The sequence below is a fragment of the Pezoporus flaviventris genome, unplaced genomic scaffold (genome assembly GCF_033815535.1).
Source record: "Pezoporus flaviventris isolate CSIRO_AGI_PZ_B2104156 unplaced genomic scaffold, CSIRO_AGI_Pfla_v1 ptg000226l, whole genome shotgun sequence".
In the NCBI taxonomy this organism is placed as follows: domain Eukaryota; kingdom Metazoa; phylum Chordata; class Aves; order Psittaciformes; family Psittacidae; genus Pezoporus; species Pezoporus flaviventris.
Window position 1 is genome coordinate 244272 of NW_026892774.1, and position 24794 is coordinate 269065.

The window sequence follows — 24794 nt, forward strand, 5'->3', positions numbered from 1 at the left end:
GTGGTTTAAACCCAGTCAGGTAATTCGTTCGCTCACTTCCCCCCCTTTCTTTCCCTCCCCCTGCTCTCGGAGGGACGGAGAGGAGAATCAAAAGAATGCAACTCCCACGGGTTGAGATAAGAACAGTTTAGTAACTAAGGTATAACACAAATCACTACTGCTACCACCAATGATAATAATGATAAAGGAAATAACAAGGGAACAGAATACAACACCTCACCACCCGCTGACCGATAACTCGCCCCCCAAGCCCGACCAAGCTCCGACCGATACCTCCTCCAACCCTGCAGTCTCCCAGCCCTTCCGGCTAACTCCCAGTTACATTCTGGGCATGACGTGCTGTGGTATGGAATACCTCTTTGGTCAGTTTGGGTCAGGTGTCCTGTCTCTGCTTCCTCCCGGCTTCCCCTCCTCCCTGGCAGAGCATGAGGCTCACAAAGTCCTTGGCCAAACCAAAACATCTCTATCAGCTCTGTTCCCGAGCCGAAAGTCAAAACACTGCACTGCACCAGCTACCAAGGAGGAGAAACATGACTGCTACTGCTGAACCCAGGACAGGAAGGAATTAAAAATCCTAAAAATGTTACATCAGCACAGCATTGTCATTTGAGGGTTTGCCTCTGTTTTCCTTCAAGCTATCTGCAGTACCCTGGCTGACCTCAAAAGTCGAATTGAAAAGCCTCATGCTTGGTAGCCCTACAGTTCTCCACTCTCACTGTATTTGAATAAATCATGATGTGCGAAGCAAAATATACATAACTTGGTTTTTAATTCTGAGGGACACACACATCTATTCTGTTGAGAACTAATGGAACTAACCACAAAGCACAAACTGCCACTTTCAATTTCTTTTTATCTTTCTCCACATTTGATACTGATCAAGGCTGGACAAGACAGAGCCATGGCAACGTGGCTTGTAAGAGCAGAACCTTATTGAACTACTACTTTCTCTCAAATTAACCAAACCAACATATGTCGACACCTGCATATACTAGCTTTATTCCTTCAGAATGTGTAAAATATATTTTAAAGAGGAAGCCTGTATTATACTTGGCAAACATTAGTTTCTTTGGTGAGAAATTTCACATTTTACTGCAAGTAGAAATACAGACATGGCAAGACTTTTAGATTATGTGTAAGTATGAACATCTCTTTCACAATCTGTTAGCTGGAAATACGTTCATTAACCTGTTAGTGTCCAGTTCAACGCTATTTCTTTTATTCTTATTTTTTATTCACTGTAGAAGGATAAAAACTTGTTTCTTTTCAATTCTGAAGCAATTAAAAGAAAAATCTGCCTCCTAGTCTTCCGCATGAAAGCATGGGCCACGGAAGCTAAGGACTTTCCACACAGCAGTTGACCTGTTTTTCTGCTTCCAGTATGAATGACTAGATGCAGCTCTCAACTGTACCAGTAGGCACGAAAAGGTTAAAGCAAATTTTTATTTGTAAATCAGGAAACAAAAAGACAGCAGGGCAAGACTTTCTCTTAGCAATAATATTTGGCAAAATCAAAGTAAACTTGTTAAGGAGGAGGGGTGTGCATACAAAAGCAAAACAGGTCATGCCTTCCAGCATGTTGCCTCCTGTAAAATGTTTCACAGGAGCCCTCTATATCCCACAAAACTTCAAGGTAAAAATTCTAATCAAGACTTTATATTACATTTTTTAAACAACTTTGCTGATAAATTTTAGCATCCAATGGATATCCATGGATATTTTTAATGTGGGATGCCTTTTTTTTTTTTTTTACAGATGTAGACTGCACCTATAAAACAGCAGGTTCAATGAAAATGAAAGACGTGAAGCACAAAAGTGAAATACACTCTTATGCAGAGCTTCCAGTATTGGAATGCATCATTGCAAGACACCAATGAATCCCAAAATTTAAAACCGTAACTCAAGAAAGATAAGAATATTCAAGAAGAAAGAAACTTCACACAGAAAAGTTTAGGATACTTTGTATTCCAACCGAAGACAGCTTAACAGAATCAAATATCATTGATTATAAAAGGAAAATATATTCTGCAGAGGTATTTTCAAGATTCAGATTTAAGGCTCAATAAGAACAGTGTCACTGGAAAGGCCAAACCTGGTAGTCAAGAAAATTTACCACAATGTATATTTATTAGAAGATATTTTATTGCCAACAAATACAAAATTGTTGATCTCATTCCCTGATGTCTCATTTTAAAGATAAAGCTTTACCTTCACCACTTACAAAGACCTGTAAATATAGTGTTGTAAAAAAATTAAAACAAAAATGAAAAATTGCAACAATAAATTAAGAAAAACAAAAGGAGGAGGAAAGCCCAACCCACCAAGGAGAAAATGTATTAGAAGCAATAGACAAGTTATGAAGTGGAACTGAAGTATCATACTATGTTTTACTTCCAAGAGAAGTTTGCACACGAAATAAAATAGCAGCAAAGAAAAAGGGTAAATACAAGTGCATTTGCGTCCCTCTGGAATGTATTCTCATTAACCGAAACAGTAGTACTCATCCGAATCAATTTTGGGATGCTTATGCAGAGGCTGTGAGTCCTCCATAACGGAAGAATCACTGAACTTGTCCATGTCTGAAGGAGTGTTATGACCCGGGACATCATCCACTAAGGTGTCCAAATAACTCCCCACTGATATTCCATCCAGTCCATCACTACAGTCTTGTAAACTGTTACAGCTGCCGTGGAGGGATGTCTCCTGACTTTCCAGCAAGCTGCACAGGCTGCCACTCAAACTGCTACCTCTGCTCGCAATGGTCTTCTCTTCAATAATCCACTTGATTGATTCAATACTTTCATTGATGATGAGTAGCTGGCGCATAAGCTTCACATCAGTGGCTCGGAGATTAACCTACAAGGCAAAAGTGACTTTAAAAATTACTCATTTTCTTCAAACTGTAAACAGTAAGCTGGAGGCAATAAGTGTGTTAAAAAAAATACACAAAAAATCCACCTTTCACATCTAGGACAAATACATTTAAGTAATTAGGAAAAGAAAAAAAAAACACTATTGCTATACTAATGCTACACTTCCAATGAAGTTGAAGTGGAATCTGATCAGACTACAAAAGCAGTCCATTAACACGAACACTAGTCAATGAGAAGACTTGTACACACACCAACCAGTACAATGCCATTTATATAAGAAACACAGCTGCTATGACAAATCTTGGGGACAGCTTTTTACTATTCAGAGACGATAAACCCCATTTCCATTTACAGCTACACTAGGCTACTCAGCAGATACAGGCAGCTGAGCATTCACCCTAAACTACCCTTATTTTATGTCTATTTGGGCAATCTAAAATTTTCATATGTGCATAATTTGGAAAAAGGTTTGTAGCCTTGCAACTTTTATTCATACTACCCCTCAGTTTAGGTTGCAAACTGCTGTATAAACATCTAAGAGTTGAAATACTGAACTTACTGAAACTGTAAATTTGAAATTATTTAAACCCATTAGCTGAGGATGATGAGTTCACCATCAACCACTTATTACAGATTAACAAAAAAAGCAACAATTTGCAAAAAAACCCCACACCTAAATAAAAAAGACGCATTAAGAACAAAGTCTTACTTTCCAACTTAGTTGTGGTGATGATGCACACACAGAGAAGTGTTAATTTTAATTATAAAGCACAATGCATTACAGTGCTGCATTTCACACACATTGTGAAGTTAACTGCAAGTTTTCCTTAACAGACATTTTATAAGCTATTTTTTTACTCAAATTTCCACAGTGAGATGACACATAAAGGTGATCCCCAAGGGGTTTAGTTCATGATTTTTTCCTTTTCATCTGAAACATCACAAGCTGTGATGTTATCACAGCCTACCACAAGTCAATAAAAATCTGTGTGACCTCCTATTCATCACACAAGTGAAAATACTGAAAATTCAGTCTGAAAAACTGAGGAAGTTTCTGGGTTTGACCAAGTTTGGAGAGCCAGAAGCTACTTCCACCCATGCTGTGAGAAGATGCTGGTTTGTGACCTTTCCAACAGCACCTCAGGACCACTGAATGTTTGACATCACAACACACTTTCAGTCTCATCACTTCCATAGTAAGACCTTTACCTAGATGAACTTTTGCCGCAGTGTCAGCATAGGGCATACGTGCTTAAAACCACTGGAAAAAAGATGCCAGCCATTTCAGATTAACTCACAGGGATACCATATATAGCATGTAATTTGTGTCATATTTTATCTGTGTTCTTACATCTTTTAATTGTACTAATCGAGTATACTCGGTGCAGATATGTCACTCTTAAGCATTTAGAAAATACTTTCCTTTATATGTAATTTGAGTGTATTTTACAAAAATGTGTGCCATTGTATCTAATATGTACATATACACTGCATGCTTTTCTTCCATAGGGCACTAACATCTTACCTTCTAGATTATTAATTCAAAAAAGACAATACAGTATATCAAATATTTGAATATCTTCAGTCAATTGAGAAATAAGGAAGAAGAAAACAATTAAGATCTGTGATGCCAGACAACAGACATTTTATGCTATTCTCTAAGTCCACAACTGTCACACAGAAATATAGCACCTGTACTGTTCATACACAATGGACTAGGATGGAATCACTATTCTCAGGAAGCAAAGACTGCATCTTGTTTTGCCAAGAGTATGATCTGGACATGGTACTTTCCATACACAAACACCATTTTCTCAACATCCTAAATTACACTGACACAGCACAGTTGTTCAAAAAGCTATTTTTATGTATTTTTATTCTGTTAGATATTGCAGAATATTTTATTGGTTCTAGCTGGGATGCTTCATAGCAGCCAGTATGGTGCCATGTTCTTTTATCTGTGATTAAAACAGCATTGATAGCATACCACTGTTTCATCTGATGCTGAACAGTGACAGCACAGCATCAAGGACTTTGCTGTTCTTCACGGTGTACACTCATCAAGTAGGCTGGGGCTGGGAAAGATGTCTGGAAAGGACAAAGATGTGGCAGTAGGCCAGAACTGACCAAAGGGATGTTCCCTGCCATATAATGTCGTGCTTAGCAATAAAATCTGTGGGCTTGGTCTTTCCAATGCAAACATTGCTTGGGAGCTGGCTGGACATCAGTCTGTTGGTGGGAGATAGTGCATCACTTTGCATCACTTGTTTTGCTTTTTTTTTTTTTTTATTTCCTTCACTTTTTAAACTGATTTTATTACAACCCATAAGTTTTTCTCACTTTTCTTCTTCCAATTCTTTCCCCTATCCCACTGGAGGGAAGAGGGAAATGAGTGAATAGACAGTGGGTGCTTAGTTACCAGCTAGGGTTAACGCAACACTAACACAGTGTCATAAAATTATAGAACAGCTACAGTTGGCGTATTTCAAACTTTTCTAGCAACAGACTGACATACGCATTCACAGTCTCCTTCCCCAGTCCCCAGAATGAGTTCTGAGTTATCCTCAATTTAGTATCACACGATTTAACACAGCCAACCAGGTACTGTGCAGAACAGCTTTACCATTCAGTTTTAACAATACTGTCCATCTGTCATAGTTTCAGATATGAGGTTCTGAAAACAGATTGACCATTTTGTAGCAACTCTTGCTCAAGCTAGTTCCTCTACTCCTATCCATAAATCACTACAAACTATTTGCTCAGCAACTAGACTGCCATGAAAGCAGTAAATTACCCAACTACTCAAATGCAAGTACAGATGTCAGCAACTTGCTTATGCAAGCTCAGAGACAGCAAATTGCCCAAAAGGCTGATTAAGTGTTTAAAAGAGCTAGCACCAACACCTTTCTAATGAAATAGCCCCTTTTAGAGAAAATAGACATATATTTCAGATTCAGTTCACAGGAAGTATTTGTTCTGTTCTTGTTCTAAATACACCCCCAGTTTCAACATTTCTGTGGAACAGCCTTGCTGGGAGTAAATTTTGCATTCCTGTGTACCTGAGTCCTCTTCCTCCAAGCTACCATGTTGTCCTAAGTCTCATATATTAAGATTTTCCTAAAGCAAACATTAAAAAGTAGTTCACCAGGTGTCATCTTTCTTTAATAGGGATTACTTTATCATCTGCTTGATAACACATAAATGTCACTGCAACATTTCTTGCCTCTTATCTGCTTTAGCCCAGACACAATCACATTGGTTCATACGCACTTACGCAGCTGCAACTCATGTAACTGTTGGAGTAAAGAAGTAATTTCCAAGATGGTTCAATTAAACGGACTAACCACAATTAAATCTCATCATGTTTGACAGCTCAATTCCTTATGCACAGGAACAAGTGCATTCCAGAAATAATCTAAACAGAGTGTATCATAGCTAATACAGGTATTTAAGAACAGTTTCTTTTCTGAATGAAGCTGCTTTTTGAGTTAAAGGTAGAGCACCGCACCACCAGAGGGAAGGTGCATGTGAGCATGTATCAGTCCTCAGCACAAACTTGAGGTTTACAGAGGAAACGAACTGTGACAAGAGTGAATAAGCAATTCTGGTTACAGGCGAGCTTTTATATCTTTTTGCTTAGTTTGTACATTCACACTAGCACAGGTCCTCAGGAAGGATCATAAATGCTTAACATCAGCTATTCATGGCAAGAGAAAAGAATTAAATTAAAGCAACGGCATCTTTCAATTGATGCAGTCCGGCAGCACTGGTGGACAGAACAGATCAGCATTTAGACACACCAGACCTTCAGATATGTAACAGGTAACCGGCTTAAACACCTCTCTGTGCCTCCCTCCCTCTCATACTGGTTGTTCTAACAAGGTATTTCTTCCTTACACAGCTAGCCTATGGTCTTCCATTATAACTTGTGCAACACAGTAATAATTTATTCAAGAGAATTTTTATATATACAAACGTATGGACACCTGTGTACATGTATGTATATGCAGATATATACAGATATTCATGGTTTTTATGCTTTTCAAAAAGAACTCGACTAGAATATTGCTTCTAGAATAAAACTCTCAGTGACCTGGGCTGTTAATAAAGATAATTATCACTTCCTGGCAGCCACTGAAAATAGTGCATTAGCTGTCCCTAGCCTAGTCACTTTTATTTTTGGCTTCCAGTCAGCTCCAAACACAGAGGGTCCCCTTCCCCTTTAAAAATGACAAAGCTAAATATTCTGTTCACTATATCATTTTAATCTGTCAAAGATATCTGCAACTCTAGTGCCTTTCTGCAGATTACTTTCTTTTAGATTCCTGAGGTCACATGCTGCTGCTGCTTATTTTAACAAGAAGTCTGCAGGGATTGTACTGATAACCCTAAAATGCGGTCTGAGGAAAAGATACTCCTAGGTTTATTTAAAATATATTAGTTTCATTTTTTTTCCATAGCACCTTGAAGTTGTGTGCTGCAAAGAGCCCACTAGCAAAAGGAAAGGAAATGACAGTCTGAATAATAAGGCATTTCCTTCGAGACACATCTTTTAGCCAGAGCACAGTGAAGTAAGTCTCTACAAGATATAAAATCTTAAACTCATTAAGTTAATGTATTCAGGGTACAATTTAAGTCACTCAGCTCAGAAGTTCTGCTCTGCATAGGATCTTAAGCAGGACTCAAGACACTGATTTAGGGTTGGCAACTATGGAATCCATGTTTCGAAAGCAGTATTATTTTTGATGGATATTCCACAATAAATGGAAGTTGGATGGAAACAGTAGCAAAATATGGTACTGCACTGACAGACACTCAGAGGTTCAGCACATGAGCAGCATTGCGGAAGAGAATTAGCACATGAAGAGTTAGATGAAATGGACAACAGACAGCTCTACTACCATTTCACAAACAGAATTTTAACCCAGTAGAATCTTTCCCTCATCATCATCATCAGCCAAAGAGATGTTTGTGATTACTACGGTTTAGGAATATTAATGCTACTGCTGTTTTCTAGGGTATGTCAGAGACAGCTTTCCACTTTCCCATTCAATTTCATTTATTTCCTGTGTCATTCAAGATGAACAGATTTATGGTTATTCAGTTATACCTACTTACCCTTTGTTTTATTAAAGGCAGATTACCTCAGGTTTCCATGGAGCAATGAATTCCAGGAACTCACTTGAGATGTAATAAAATCAACCAACCAATCAACCGAACTCCTCTAACAATCAATGTCTAAATAGTAATCTGTTTTGGATTCGGAGAAGTCTCTTTCTTCACAAAAGCTAACCTTATTCTACTTTCTCCTGGTGTTACTTTGCTATTACAAACACCGAGTAATAATTTTTAAAGTAACTGAAAAAAATAGTTCCCAAGGAGAAAGCTGAGAGTATGAAAAATCAAATAAACATTGTCTGGCAATGATGAATTAGTTGAGCCTTATGGAGACTCAAATTTGTAAGCAGATATGAAAGTATATAAAACTCATCAATAAAGCCTCATCAAAAATTTCGGTAGGAGAATATACGTAACATGCTAAAAAGACCATAAGCAACATATTCAAAATCCAAAATTCAGACTATTTTGCAAGCATTATTTAATTGGAGTCACTCAGCTACCACATTACAACAGGGATGAGTGTGATCACACACACAGGCTTTGTTTATTAAGCAACCACCATAAAGCATGCCACTTGAAGGTTAGGAAGCTCAGAATATCATTAAAATAGCTTTTTAGCACCAGTGAGTAAAATAAATGCTTTCTCTTCCATTTAACATGTCTAAAATATAACCACAAATGACAGATGAAGAACAATGTGTGCTCCTTAAACACACAGAATGATTAATAGGCTGTGCACGAGCTTCACAGTACTTTAATTAGCACATATGCATCATGTTAAACCTCTTCAAGCCTACTTCAAAATTGCCCCACTGATTGAGGATGGTTGCACTGTTTTATTCATGTAATTAAGCCACTTTGGGCAATGTTATTTCAGGATCAAGATGAAAAAGCAGAATACCTAGAATGACTTCTGAATTTGAATGTAATCTTCATCATCACCTGCCAAAAAGCCAAGGAGCTTTTATGCTGCAGAGAGTAAGAGCACAGGTTTACTGCCTGTGCTGGAAGGGATCATGTACGCACAGGTGGATCTGTAACTGCTTGTGGAATGCTCCATGTCCACCTCACTGCAAAGTCAACTAGTTTGGTTTAATTCAGGCACAATGATAATTCAATCTAACCCAATCAACTTTACGCTATATGTGAGGTCTCTCATTTGTTCAATTTCTTCATATGCATAAACAATGGAGGTGGTGACCAAAGTCTGGCAGAGATGAGACTGTCAGTGACTTGAAATAGGTGCTCCAGTGTTTGTCATTATGTCATGTCTGTCTGACTATGGGTTACCTCATTTTATGATATAGGTAAACTAAATTTCAGTCAACAGTGGTATATATATATGTAGATCAACAGGAGTTTTTGTGTATCTGGTTTCTTTCAGCATGGACTTATGGGACATTTTGGAATACTTGCTGGTACATTTTCCCATTTCTTTCCCTTTGTTTTCTAGGCTTGTGGCAATTTTCAAACAAGGGAGTACATACAAAAGCTACAGATACAAAAGCTAAATTTTTGTGAGCCATGGCTGATTTGCAGTTGCAGTTTGCTGATAGAGCTTATTTCTACAAGTTGAGCACGTCACACTGAACTTTCTCAGCTGTACTTCCATGATGAGTCGCAATAAAAACATTATAGCAGGTTACAGAGGTTATCTTGATTGCTTATTTTCTGCCTTCTTTTACAAAATATATTATTTATATTCTTACTTCTCCGGAAGGCACCAAAACTGTAAAAATCCTCACTGCAGATTTCTAGGCAGCATTCATTACAATCACTGAAGTCCCAGCTGTTCAGAAAGTGAGCAGTCACTAAGACTTCAGCTTCTGTCTGCACCCTTAGAATCACAGAATAGTTAGGGCTGGAAAAGACCTTAAGATCATCTAGTTCCAACCCCCCTGCCATGGGCAGGGACACCTCACACTAAACCATCTCACCCAAGGCTCTGTCCAACATTGCCTTGAACACCGCCAGGGATGGAGCATTCACAACCTCCCTGGGCAACCCATTCCAGTGCCTCACCACCCTTAAGAACTTCCTCCTTATATCCAATCTAAACTTCCCTGTTTTAGTTTTAACCCGTTACCCCTTGTCCTATCACTACAGTCCCTAAGGAAGAGCACCCCTATAGGCCCCCCTTCAGATACTGGAAGGCTGCTAGGAGGTCTCCACACAGCCTTCTCTTCTCCAGGCTGAACAGCCCCAACTTTCTCAGCCTCTCTTCATACGGGAGGTGCTCCAGTCCCCTGCTCATCCTCGTGGCCCTCCTCTGGACTTGTTCCAACAGTTCCATGTCCTTTTTATGTTGAGGACACCAGAACTGCACACAATACTCCAAGTGAGGTCTCATGAGAGCAGAGTAGAGAGGCAGGATCACCTCCTTCGACCTGCTGGTCACACTCCTTTTGATGCAGCCCAGGATATGGTTGGCTTTCTGGGCTGCAAGCGCACACTGAAGCCAGCTCATGTTCATTTTCTCATCGACCAGCACCCCCCCAAGTCCTTCTGCGCAGCACTGCTTGCTCTGAATCTCTTCTCTGTCCAACCTGTAGCTGTGCCTGGGATTGCTCCGACCCAGGTGTAGGACCTTGCATTTGGCATGGTTAAACTTCATAAGGTTGGCATCAGCCCACCTCACAAGCGTGGCGAGGTCCCTCTGGATGGCATTCCTTCCCTCCAGTGCATCAACCGAACCACACAGCTTGGTGTCATTGGCAAACTTGCTGAGGGCACACTCAATCCCACTGTCCATGTCAGCGACAAAGATGTTGAACAAGACTGGTCCCAACACCGATCCCTGAGGGACACTACTCATTACTGGTCTCCAGCTGGACACTGAGCCACTGACCACAACTCTTTGTGTGCAGCCATCCAGCCAGTTCTTTATTCACCACGTGGTCCATCCATCAAATTGATGTCTCTCCAATTTAGAGACAAGGATGTTGTGTGGGACAGTGTCAAATGCTTTACACAAGTCCAGGTAGATGACATCAACTGCTCTACCCTCGTCTATCAGTTCCTTAACCCCACCATAGAAGGCCACCAAATTGGTCAGGCAGGATTTCCCCTTAGTGAAGCCATGCTGGCTGTCACCAAGCACCTCCTTGTTTTTCATGTGCCTTAGCATGCCTTCCAGGAAAAAAAAAAAAAAATAATGGAAAGAAAAAAATAATGGGTCCCTTGACTTTGCTAGTTTAAAAACCACTCACCTACTCATGACCTTGTTTCAACCTGGTGCAGTCCCAGCACAATCCTGCACCAAATGCGTACAATAATTATTTCTACACATCCTTCTGTACAATTTGGCAGCAACATAACATAACTTTGTGAACAGTGCTTTCTAACTGTGAAGGAGAAGAAAGAGTGTGATGTCACATCAGCAAGAAAAGGATTCTCCTGTAAGCAGAGCTTACCATTAGCTAAAGCAAGGAAGTGGGCAGATCTGATCTGAGCCACCACCTGAATAATGAGGAGTCAGAGCTACTTTATAAGGGAACAAGTTAGCTCAGTAAGCAACGAATGTAAATACATTAATGAACAGGTCTCAAGGAAATTACTTGCAAGTCTATGAGCAAAATATTATGCCAGTGTGGTTATCTTCTGGTATAGGAAATTACAGTATTGGTGATTTACATTTCTCTTACAACACTCTATTTTAATACATAAATTTTATACATACTAATTGATCTCCTTCAGACTTACCAGGAAAATGCATAACACCAAGCTGTGCAATTGTTTAATTACATTATCTCCATAATAAAATAATGGCTTTCAAGGCCTTTTTCCACCTCCCTAAAATATGGATGATCCTTTTCTTTGGCGTATGTGTGGTCAGCCTCCTGTTTGCATTAATACCTAGTAAAATCTCAATGATTTGGATGAATCATTCACCCAGTAGAGTACAGTCGTGGGGTTTCAGTTTGTGTTTTTTTTAAGATCACACTATTTGAGGTCTCTTGTATGCTTAACTGTAACACAAAATTCTCATGGGGAAATATTTTTTGTTCGTTCATTGTATTTTAATTTTTTGGCCATCCCTTTATTTTACTGTGAAAAATGGCAGTTTAAATACCTACTAAGTAGATATGACAGTCATTATTGGAGAGAAACGTGCTATACATCAGAGAGCAAGGGGCAGGAAAAAAATAAAGGTTAGTTAAGTCCCTATTTCATCACTTCCTGCCCAAATAAAAAATGCTAAATCACCTTTTATATATGGATGCATCATAGAATTCAGAGACAGAAACATCCAGCCTCAGGAGTAAGAATGAATATAAAAGGAAGGTTTATAAAAGGGTCCTGATTATTTTAGAGGTTAGTCGAATGAACAAGAGAGGGAGCAGTGAGGAAATGCTGGGGTTTGAGAAGAGCAAAAAGGTTCTAATACGATGGGAAGTTTTTAGTGCATGCTTCCAAGTATGTCATACTGCTGTCATAAAAGCAGCATCTGACCATAGAAATGTATCTAGTATGACAGAGGTGAAGACGTCCAGAAAAATCCATAGTAGGGACTCACATATGTCGACAGACAAGATAACACCACTGCAAACACTGAGGTGAATATTCAGTGGTAACAATCGGCTATGGGTGTCAGAAAGTGTTACCGTGAATGGATGAACACAGCATCATTCTAATGTGCTCTGGACACCAGCCACAGCACAGAACTGTGTCTTCCCCACAGACATGAGGCAGCACTGGGGCTCAAGAGCAATATTTAGATTTATTTCTTTTTCGCTGGATTTCACTCTCTGCCTTACTTATGCTTCTCTTGACCAAAACATGCTCTTCAGAATACCATGGAAAATAAAACAAAACAGAAAACATACAGGTTAATTTATGAATTAGGTTTGACTAACAGGCACTCCAGACCTGCTCATCTCTTTAAAAATTAATAGAATTTAATACCGGCAGTGTAGGAGTATGTTTAAAAGCCTAGAACTAAAAAGTCAAAGCAGATCCAGTTTGAAAATGTTGCTTTTACCGAGACAACAGTGCTCCTTGCCTCATTATTATTTTTAAAAGGAAAACAAACAAACAAACAAAAAAACCAACCCAACCAAAACCAGAAACAAAGCAACAAAAGAAAATACCAACAAAACCAAACAAACCAAACAAAAAAACAAAACACAACAAAAAACCCAAAACCAAACCAGAACAACTTGTTCCATTAAGTCAGAACTAAGACATGACAATGTTACTACTGGGGACAAATCTGAACTTTCTTGAAATTCAAGCCTGCTTTTGCGATACCAGCTTTATGAAATGAATTCAGAATGGTCACTGTGAGCTACCTCATCTGCCTACGGGGAAAACAGCAGCTGTGCCTCCACTCCATTGCTCCAGTCACAGCAGCTAGTGCTAGGAGTTAACAATGGAACATGCAAATTCCATGGCCAACTGAAGTTGAAGAAAATTACTGTTGCTTTGACATGCTTGTGGTACTGCTCTTTTCTTGCAAAGAAGCTTTCTCCTCTACTGTTGCAGCATTTAGTTTCCTCCTACAAAACCTATAATGGCAGGAACCTGCCACAGGCCACCACTTGAGACTTAAAATATTTCAGTGTATGGCACAATTCTCCCACAACACATGGACAGCCCATTAACTGTGACAGTTGCTGAGGTGACCCTGTGAAAGCAAAATGCATTTGTAGTTACGGATCAGGAAAAATCTAAAAATTATCACTCTGGTTTTGTGCTCACTCCTCATAACTGTATAGTTTTGAGAAGACTAGAACAACAGTCTATATCAGAGACATTGTAAAACTTGAACGACTTCTCCACCTTGACATATTTTTTAGACCCCTCCAAATACTGTTAGTCAGAAAACCTTCCTGACCATGGAAAGGTTTCTTCAGTAACAAACTACATAAAAAAACTACATTGCCACTATTTTATCATTATGTACTTTATACTCAACACACATCATTTGGCTTTGCCCAACAGAGAAAACGGTCTGTATTAGCAGCCAAACTTGCAGAACAAATTCAGGCTTGCAATGTGGCTGGAACAGTCCTTCTCCAGGCATGCTTCCAAACTCACATGTTAAGTCTTATCCCAGGAAGGATGCTAGGTAGTCACTTCATTAGTTTCCTGAAGAAGTGACAAACTGATGAAGATCCTTCTTATATAGAAACGCTTCACAGTTTCCTCCTTGCTGTCAGAACTGTTTTTCCTAGTCATTTATAATTATTTGAAGGGTCAAAGTCGGAATCTCAAGCTTTGTAGACTAACAAAATCTTTTCAGAAAACACTCCGTATAAAGAGAGTCACGTCCAGTGTCTGTTATGTCCCATAACCACACGAGTTACAAAAAGCAGTACAACCATTTCAAATGGAACTTTTCTTTAAACTATGCCTTCCTATAGAAAAAAAATAATACTCAGAAAAATGGAAAGCAACAGAACTGTTCTATCTTTGCTTCCACCTTGGGAGCTTGGAAACACTCAGCACATTTGTTACAATATAATTGGATGAGTGAAGGAGGTTTCATGGCCAATGCAGCAATGCAGTAAAATGACTGTCCTTCCGGAAGCATTTTAGTCATGAATGCAGCTGATATCTAATAACAGTAAAAAAAATTACAAATTAAGCCAGTAGAGTGTTTATAAAATCTGAAATTCCCAGTAGTCAAATAGCAATTTAACACTGATTTATGGGCACTAAATGCTTTAGCTTCACCTGGCATTGCAGTCAGCAGGGCCTTAGAGTATTGAGAAGAGTTTATTTTACACCATGGCAACTGAAACATTCACATAACTTCTCCTAGCAGCTTAGCTAGTTTGTGTTTCCTGTTAATTAACAAATGTGCCATAGCATTCCCCTGACAAAACATAAGTATTAAGAAATGCCAAATTAGTTCAAAGGGAAGAGAAGGATTAGATTGCCAAGGCTAGGGTTGCATAGTTGTGCCAGTACTGCGCATCTCCATGTTCATGGAAGCTCTGGGGAAGGTTGCATACTTTAACAACTGACATATATATACTCCTTAGTGTCCTTTCCTTATCTCCTCTTTCGGAAAGAGGGAAGCCTTCTTTGGTGCAGCTTCAAGGGCAGAATCCTCAGACACATTTTATTCCTGCTCATCCACAGCACTGGAACCCAACACAGGACATTTCTAAAATAACTCACCATCCAAATATGCTTCTAGATTCGAAAACACTTGAGCTGTGTTGTTTATACTTTTCAAAGCTGTAACACAAGGTGGCTTACAGACCCTCTGGATGTATTTTGGTCACTTATTTTGGTCATCCTTCAGGCTAGGGTTCCTTCCAGATGGTTGTCATGAACACTTCCCTAACACAGGCAAGCATTTCTTCATGCTCGCAAAACTGCTCAGGTACATAGCTGAACAGCTTTTCAGAACCCGAAGCTCTTTATGGGACGACTGGTCACTTTGGACAGAACCCAGCTCTCACCACAGACAAAGACAGACTCGGTAAGACACCCACTGACACCTAAGCTGTAAATGACTGGTGACAAAGAGAAAGCATGTTAAAAGCTGTGACAGGGCTTTCAGCAAAAAAGAGTCCCTGCCCATGGCAGGGGTGTTGTATCTAGATGATCTTTAAGGTCCCTTTCAACCCAAACCATCCTGTGATTCTATCCAGTGACAAGGGTATTTCAAAACTGCTTGAAAACAACTACAGTATGTACAAGACCACAGGACAGCACAAGAGAACAGATCAAGTGACCTGGAAGTTTCTTAACAAGAACATCCAGACTCTCTTTTTCCTGAAAGGCTGAACTAGATGACCTTTTGAGAAACCTTCCAACCTGGGCTGTTCTATGAAAATCATGCTGTTCATCTGATTTAATCAGAAAGTTTGTAACAGATATGTAAGACATATGTAAGTCTTACAGAGGGTGGGTATTTCTTTTTTTTTTCTTTTTGGGGTGGGGTGGATTTGGTTTTGTTTTACCTATCTGTTCTGTAAACTAATCAGCCCAAACTGGGTAATCCTGCTCTTCAGAATTTCTGTGCTGATGGACACCCTCACACTTCAGTCCAAATTCACTTTTCTCCTGCCTCCTTCTTCAGTTGCTTTTAACAGCTGCCATTAACAGTTTCATCAGCATTGTAAATAATGCAATAGCTTTTTGACAAGCCTGAAAAGAGCAATTTTTGTTTCAGCTATTTTACAGCAATATTTAGTAAAGCTACTTCTGCATCATCACAGTGTCTAAAGTCATCGCTTTCCTATCTATCTCCAGTACAGGAGGTTTGCATTCACAAAAAAAAACATGCTAAAGTTTCACGCACTGCCTGTTACCTGTGTTTCAGTAAGATTTTAAAAATATCTACACAGATAATTACAGACTGTGTGTGGCACAGAACTTCTGACCTGAGATGGTCTTACTATTGCTATCAAAATAGTTACAGACTTCTCAAATTCAGAAACGAAATTACCTGCTGATGCCATCTCAGGCTCCAGTTGCCCTACTAGATGCCAGCTCCCATTCCACACCAATAAGGGTAAGTGGGTGGTTGAAGCTGAAATTCAACACAATGGCCTGAAGGCAAAAAGTAATCCACCACCGGTAAATGCTCATAACTAGCAGCCCCACATATGAGAGTGATGACTGGAAAACAAAGATTACAAGCCTGCCTTCATAACAAAAATTCCCCTTTTATTATGAGATTACCCACAATTGCCTGTTCAGAGCTCTTTACTTTTAAAAACAGTAACCTGAGAACTCTCTTTTGACACTACTTACATTTAGGAAGCCCAATTTACATGGTTATAAATGCAGATAAAAATCCAAGAGAAATTACACTCAATTTAATTAAATTCTGGTTGCTTTTCAACCGCTCAGGTCCTCTGTCTTTTTACTCCTGTAACTTCACCCTCACTTGCTCCAGATTCCTGTATCCAGCCTCTCTTCCAGAGCACAGACAGAAATGAAATACTCAGGAAATAAACATGTCCATTGTGGAAAGTTTACTGGGGTTTGAGCTTGAAGGCAGCGACCAGACAAAAGACGTTGTAACCTTTAAAAATTACCTGAAAATGTATTATTTTCCTTTAACTATTCACTGTTGGGGGGGGGGGTAAGCGTTGAAGAGTAGAAAGGCACTGGTTGGCCATTACCTCAATACATGTATTTGGTATTCATTTAATTTTTTCTGCTCACAGAACACAAGGTATTTTTTAATTATTGTTAGCCGTAAGTATCTACAGAAAACAAAGTATCCACACAAAATGATGATAATCGAAGTGCTGGAGAAGTCTTGGGTGAAACTTCACCATGGTATTTCAGTACTTACAGGTCGACTACAAAGAGCACAGATACTTTACCTTCACAAGAAGTTACATGGAGAAGAAAAGGATCAATAGGTACAGCTCCTATTGTTTTATCTTGAGGTTTCATTCTGAGGTAAGACTTTTTTTCAAAGTGAGGACAATCAATGACTAGAACAACCTCCACAGGGACATGGTGGAGTCCCCAACACTGAAGGTTTTCAAGATGCAAACAGACACGGTGCTTGATAACCTCATTCAGGCTCCCGTTTCCCTGAAAGGCTGAACCAGATTATCTTTTGCGATCCCTTCCAGTCCGGGCTATCCTATGAAAATCATGCTGTTCTACTGATTTAATCAGAAAGTTTGTAATCTATTTTTTAAAAGCTATTATAAGTCACTTAACTGTAGAGGTCTGTGCAGAAGGGGTTTAGTCTTTATGTCTTTTCATTAAAAATTGTCAGCAATCAGACTTTAAAAAGCATCATCAAAGATTAAAAGCTTTCTCTTCCCTTGAAACAAAGTAATCAGGAAAGAAGCAACATCAAAGTATAATATATACTCTTTGAAATAAGGGCTGGCAAGTGTCTCACCATACATGAGCAGTCTAACTGGAAATCTGAAAATATCTCTGACACTGCTGTGATGATCCATACCTGAGCACTTGTGTATCACATTGATGCTGCTAGGTAAGGGATCAGCAACATTTCACAGACTTTTGGTCCAGCAGTAGCTAATAATGTAAGCATATTCACCTGTACTTCCCAGGGACTTAAAACGTTCAATGGCTGCTATAGCTGAATGAGAACAGCCATAAGCACTGACTGAGTATAACAACATAAAGATGTTCCACAATTTCAATCCTTTTGTCAGGCACTGGATGAGATTTGCCACTCAAAAGATACATTTAAATATGCGTTAATTTAAATAACCTTGCTCACCTTGTCCTTCCAAAGATGGTCTGAAAGATGGAAAACTTGGCAAAGTTCTGGTACTATAACTGGATTGAGATTTTTTCTTGCTAGATTTGATCTTTTTCCCCAAGGTTCAATTTACAAATCCCCTTTAACCCAAGTATCTTGATATCACTGTCCAATCTGCATTATATGTAAAAATTACAAACTCTAGTACATCATGCAAATCAGAGGGCATGAAGGAGAGAACTCATTAGCAAGATCCAAGATTACCTCCTTTTTTAGTGAACTTTCAGGAGGAGTTGGAGAAATAAGTGCGTTATGATTTCTGTATGCTGCCTTTCTACTTCCAAGAAAAGACTCATTTAGTAATTCACTGAATAACTGCTTGCTAGGAAACCAAGCTCAATCAAACTCTCCAATGTAGGCTTGAGGCTTAGCCACTAGTAATTTTATATTTAAGATTTTATCTTCAATCTAGTTTTTAAGCGAAAATTTCAATCTAATAGAAAACCGGCATCTGATACACGGCTTTGTGTTGCTGACTAGACACACTGAACCAGATCTTGGCTTCAGTTAAGTCAATTGATGTTATCATACAAAACACTGAACTTAGCAGCTTGCACCTACAGCATGCGTTGGAGACGTTTCACATCACAGTTGCTGACTTTTTTAAGAAGGTCCTTTAAAGAAACTAATAAAGGCAGACCCCCCCACAACTGTGGATCTAACAAATCTAAGCAAATCTGAAGTTGTCCAAACTTTTAAAAGCTGGTAGAATAGAGTTGCAGCAGCTCTGCCCTCCAGCTTGTGCCTTCATTTACATGCTAAGGGTATGTAACAAAAAAAAAAAAAAAGAAAAAGAAAAAGAAAAGGACTGGCATCACAAAGATCTTACTTCCCTAATTCCAATCAGTGAAAAGTACTTCTGCTTCATTTTGTCAGGACTCCATGCTAATTAGCCTTTTAAAAATTGTTATACTAAGATAGAACTAGGAAAACAAAGGGGAAGAAAACTTAGCTAATGAGAGAGCACAGCAATAAGTCTCTACCCCAAATAGCTCTAGCCTAAATAGGACACACTCAGCCTCCTGGCAATAGGATTGTTTACATTTTCTTTTATTGCTTCACCCTAAAAACTGCTACACTCAGAATACCCAGTTTGGCCTTCAAACTCATGAATATTTGATCCTCAACAGAAGGACTCTCACCTAAAGTCTCAGCACTGCCATTCACCCTTCAATTCCAGGACACGGTTTACCTTTTCTGCCTGTGTTAGTTTTATGCAAAGCATGCTGATTTTTTTTTTTTTTTACTGAATGTAACACAGACTACACTTGATTTAGCCGTTTTAGCTTTCGAAGAGACAATAAAAAGTTGATTTGGGAAACTTTTGAACAAAAACAAAAGAAAGCAAACCCACAAATTTTTTCCATGTGTTAAGGAAAATCTTCCTTTGAGTAATCCTGGAACTTGTGAAAGAGAAATGAGGCTTTTGAAGCAGTATCATTTTGGCCTGCAGAACAAACCTCACTGATTATTTACTGCAGTGTGTAGCTGTTGAAGTCATACATATTGAGTGGTGACCTCAGCAGCATGATACAACAGGAATAAGACTGCAGTTCTAAAAGGCTACTATTAATCCTCTGATGGAAGATTCCACCTAAAATACCACAGGAGCAAAAAGTTTAACATTACTGTTGTGACAAATTTCATACTGAATCAAGGGCATACTGGCTAGTATGAAGTATTCATCACATCCTAGGATGACCAGAGCTCTGGCAATTATGATGACCCACACTGGCAATTACGTTTGTTTGTCCCTTTTACTTGATGGCCTTATGCCTCAAAGGTCTGCAGGATTTAATACAATCTCCATCATGGCCTTGGTGGGGAAAACAAGGTAAAGAAGGAAAAGGAGGCCTGGCCAAGCAAGTACACATTTTAAGAAAGATACTGTGGTGCCTCGTGTGTGATTCAAACAACTACCAGCAAAACCGGGCTTAAAGTATCAGGCTTAATGGGAAAAGAACCATACACTGGGAACAGCAAAAGTATCTGAAGAAGCAAGATGCAAGCCTCATGGCCACACACACCCACCACCAATCTGTCAGGTGCTTTAACTCACAGTCAAAACCAGCATTTCCAAGTCAAATATTGGCATGGTAATACCCTTATCTCTCAAAAATCCACTGCAGTAGTTGACACAGGAGAGGTAATCACTTCCACCATATCATTCATCTTCTTCCAGCCCAAGGACATGGCAACTTGCTGAGAGTTCTCAAAGCTTACACCATCTCTTCTCTTCCTCCTAAGTATCCAGTTCAACAGATAACGCTACTTTGTTCTGAAGCAAGATATGCACTAGCTTCTCATAAACAAGATGGGTAGAAGAACAGAAGATCGATTTATTTGGAAGGACAAAGTGTGCATTGACAGGAAAGGAGATGGCCCTCCAGTTTTAAATAAACAAAAACTTGCACCTGCTTCCACTCCTGTACATTTTAATTTACTCTGGCCACTGGAAGGATTACATGTTGCCTGAGCTAAAGCTTTCTGTCTACTTCCAAGCTTTACAAACAGGTTCAGGTGTGTTTCCCTTGTTCTTTACTGTCAGGGGACAAACAATGGGATGATGAAGGAACTCAGAGGTATTTTATAGTAGCTATGAGCTGCGAAGTGACAAGAAAACATAGTTAACAGTAAAATACATCCTTAATACAGCCAAGAACTTTGGGATCACCATTATTTAAACATAATGATAAGTCAGAACATACTAAGGCAGTGTCTATAAAACTGCTCTGTCAGATTTAGTGGAAATTTGTCAGCAAAGGCACAGTCATTGTGACAAACAATAGCTGTGGGAAAGGACGGAAGTCAAGCTGCATAATTGCAGAATTTGTATAAGGCCAAGTTTAAAAAAAAACAACCCTCAAAAACTGTTCAAAATATCTTCATTAACAAAAACACAAATACAAGAAAACAATGAGACAGGACCGCTCGAAGATTAAGGTGTCACCACAGTAAACAGCCTTCAGTATTTTATGTATGACTAGACCAGTCATAGATAAAAACAGCCTGGATGACCTTGCTCTGTAAACACTTAAAGGTTTGTCTCAAGTCTGAAGCAAGCAAGCAAAGCACAGATGTGCTTATTCAAAGTGCAGTGAGTAGGCTTCAGAAACTGCCCTCACAGAGCAACTAGAAAAAGATAGCTTGATGACATTTGTTTTTCTTAATTTTTAGTATTTTCCTTTGCATTTGTTTACAACTGCAGCAGCTATAAACTACTTTTCTACATGTTTAAGGCCTTTTAGACCTTACAGTGAAGCCAAAAAATAATGCACTACAGAGGTGAGAAACAAGAAGATAGATAGAAATTTTGGCTCTGTTTTAGGAATGATGTGCAGGAGAAGAAAAAAATAAAGAAACACAGGAAGAAACAGTATGATTTTGACCTGATGCTGTTCTTAAATTGATAATATCTGTACAATGTCAAAAAGAAAACGGCATAGCAGAAGGTGACAGACTAAGAACAAGAAGAATCTTTAACGATAATGGAAAATCCTTAAGTAACCAGTTTCTTTGCTCACTAAAGAGAGCAGGGAAAAACCCCAGGAAGGCAGATCATTTTCATGCTCTGGATTACATAAACTGTCTGAGAGCATGGACACCCACAGACTAGAAATCGAACGGGAAGAGGTATGTAGCAGAACTCCCGTTACTTAGCATGAGCAATGAGTTAGATGTTAAAGTCACTCTGACTGACAAAGTGACAAAGAACCGGAGCAGTCAAGGATGTTGGGACTAAAACATAGTCATGTTCAGGGTAGGCAGGGAAAAGGGAAACTCTGTGGCAGGGGAAAGAAGAGGCAAACTGAAGACTGTGACATGAAACTTGGAAGTATGAAGTAGGTGAACAACTCAAAGGGTGATGAGGACAAGTCACTTTTCCTCCCCTCCATTAACAAGCCTAACTGTCATGACATGTTGAAACAGTCATGCCAAGAACTCTGCCCACCTTATTTGTTTCCTTTTCGGTCCAACATCCCTAATAGTTTTACATGACATGCTAACGGCAGGCCACTCTACACCCCTTGTGCAGGCTTAAAATTGAAAAACAAACATGACCTATGCTGACAATATAGAGCTTAGCGTTAAAATTGAAATCCACAGTGATCATTAGACTAAAATACATCGATAATTTGTGAGAATCTCTTAAACCATATGAAGCTATACAATAGCAAGTGTGATTTATAAATTATCTCTCCAGATTAACATCATTATCTTGGCTGTTAACTCTCAGAATATCCTTTCCTTATTTCCCTTTTCCCCTAGCAAGCTTATTCTTTAAAAACTCTTGCTAACCCACCTTTTACTTATATATGCATAAGGTTGCACAGCAACTGATGGTATGGCATTATGCTTGTTCACATAGGATGAGATTACTTTGTTTGCTGTAAACGGCCAAGTTCTAAGATAGTTGCATAAAGCCATCTCAATATGTTGCCAGCAAAATCCTCATTCCAAGCAAGCTCAAATTCCATACTGTTTTCAAATAAGCTTAGTGGCAAGAGCTAGGGAAAGAACTGCTACTAAAAAAGTCTTGAAACTTCACCTACCAATTACACTCTAGTAGAAACGGAAGCTAACTATGCTCACACATCTCAAGTATTATGCATTATAAGAATCATATCTCATGAGTGCTTACTAGTTCTTGCTCACTTGATTGCAGAGGGTTGGGGTTTTTTTCTGCATTAAAAGAATAGAGCCAGCATCATCATTTTACATCATCATCAAAAAATAAGTTTATTGAGATGGTGACATACCAAGTAGGAGAAGTTCCTGGGTTAAAACAGTAAACAAGTCATAAGTTCTGAACTAAATACAGCACAGTCCCACCACAGACCATTGGCAAAAACAAAAACAAAACCAAACCAACCAACCAACCAAATAACCCAACCCTCAAAAAAAAACCAAACCGAAAAAACCCCTCTCAGCCAAATTATAAATGGTCGGTTGTTCAAGAATTACTGTGCATCTTCTGCAGCCTGTTTATAACTAAATAAGCCTCTGAAGACCTCTGTCCAGAAATTTTGTCACTTAATAACAGGTCAAATTTTCAACCTGAAAACATCTAGTGCCTCTTTGGGTATTAGTCACCCGTAAGGAACCGGTGGGATGCAGAAAGGCATTTGCAAGAGAAAGATGAGAGCGCTATTTCGTTTATTGGTACAGCAGCCTTGGGAGCTGGCAGGGGAACACAAGCCAACAGCGAGTCACAGCCGACCAGCCGCACGCCGTTCACAGAGCAGTCCACCGCTCCCGCCGGGCAGCACCCAGGGTACCGCCTCCCTCCTGCCACCCCGGCTGCACATCCCCGCACCGGACCGGTGCGAGGCGACAGCTGCTCCCTGGAGCCGTGCAGCACCACTTCCCTGCGCCGGAGCCGGCTCCCAGAGCGGGCGGAAAGCTGCCTCCGTCCCCGGCCGACCCCGCCGGGAGCGCTGCCGGCGGCGGGCCGGTGCCGCCGAAGGGAGGCGGCGGTGCAGGAAGGCTGCAATTGCCCCAAGCGCTGCGGCAGGGCCCGTCGGCCGGCTCTCAGCTACTCACCATCTCCTGCCTCAGGAGGTGAAGTTTTGTCTCCAGCTGGACCAAGGCGGCGGCGCGGCGGCGCCGGGGCCCAGGGGCCGCGGCGGCAGTGGCGGGGCGTTCCGGGAGCTCCTCCCCGCGCAGCGGCCGCGCCAGGCTCTCGGGCACTTTGCGCCCCAGCTTTTGCTCGACGTCGCGCAGGTCTAGCGGGGAGCCGGGCTCCATGGCTTGCCCCGGACGGACCCGCGGCCGCGGCGCCGGCACTACCCGCGGCCACGCGGCCGCGGCACGGGCGCGGAGGCGCGGTAATCCGCAACCGCGCCGGAGCCGGCGGCAGAGCCGCGCAGGTGACCCGCCGCAGGCATGGGGACTTCCTGGGCCAATCAGCCCTCGCTCGCACCGGTTCTTTACCACAGCGTGGAAATTCAAGAGCAGGCGAATGAGGACGATAGGGAAAAAGTCCTCCTAAAAGAAAAGGGGGCGCAGCGGCGCTCCGGCCGCGAGACCGCAGAGCGCCCCAGGAGCAGGACCCAAGTCATCGCTCCGCCTGGCCAGCCTTGACTTTAAAGGCCGGTGGCAAGTGGAAGAGGCGCGGCGGCCCTCCTACCGTAATGGATAGAGAAGAGGCGCGACACGGCGGCGGGGCGCCCCCGCCCGTCGTGGAGTGCGGCCCTCTCTCGGGAGCTTCCGGGCAGGGCTCGCGGACAGTGTGTGCCTTCGGGAAATGGGAGAGGACAGGGAGGAGAAAAAGCGGACAGAGAGGAAAAGAGAAGGTAGGGAGGAGAGGGGAGGGAAAAGGAGAAGGAAAGAGTAAAAAGAAAATATGGAAGAGGAAAACAAAAAAAGAAAAAAAAAAGGAGAAAAAAGGAAAAAAAAAAGAAAAATGTCTCCAGAGCTCTGTGGCCCTAGATCCCTTTCTAACTGGGATGGGAGTGTACATACAGTATGGATGTTATTTCCACTTGTCAAATAGATTTTATTGCAGGCAGGCTGATTCCCCCTCCTTCCTGCCTTGTAATTTTTTGTACTCCCTTCTCTTTAAAAAGCAAAACTTA

General features: G+C 40.5%; 1 protein-coding gene across 1 annotated transcript; it reads right to left on the reverse strand.

Moving 5' to 3' along the window:
* Positions 1 to 1949: 1949 nt before the first annotated feature.
* On the reverse strand, positions 1950 to 24454 carry LURAP1L (leucine rich adaptor protein 1 like). The gene is made up of 2 exons (XM_061442480.1): positions 23761 to 24454; positions 1950 to 2856 (listed from the first exon to the last, which is right to left on the reverse strand). The coding sequence occupies exons 1-2, from the start codon at positions 23962 to 23964 to the stop codon at positions 2482 to 2484; spliced, it is 579 nt and encodes a 192-aa protein (XP_061298464.1). The 5' UTR covers positions 23965 to 24454; the 3' UTR covers positions 1950 to 2481.
* Between the last annotated feature and the right edge of the window lie 340 nt (positions 24455 to 24794).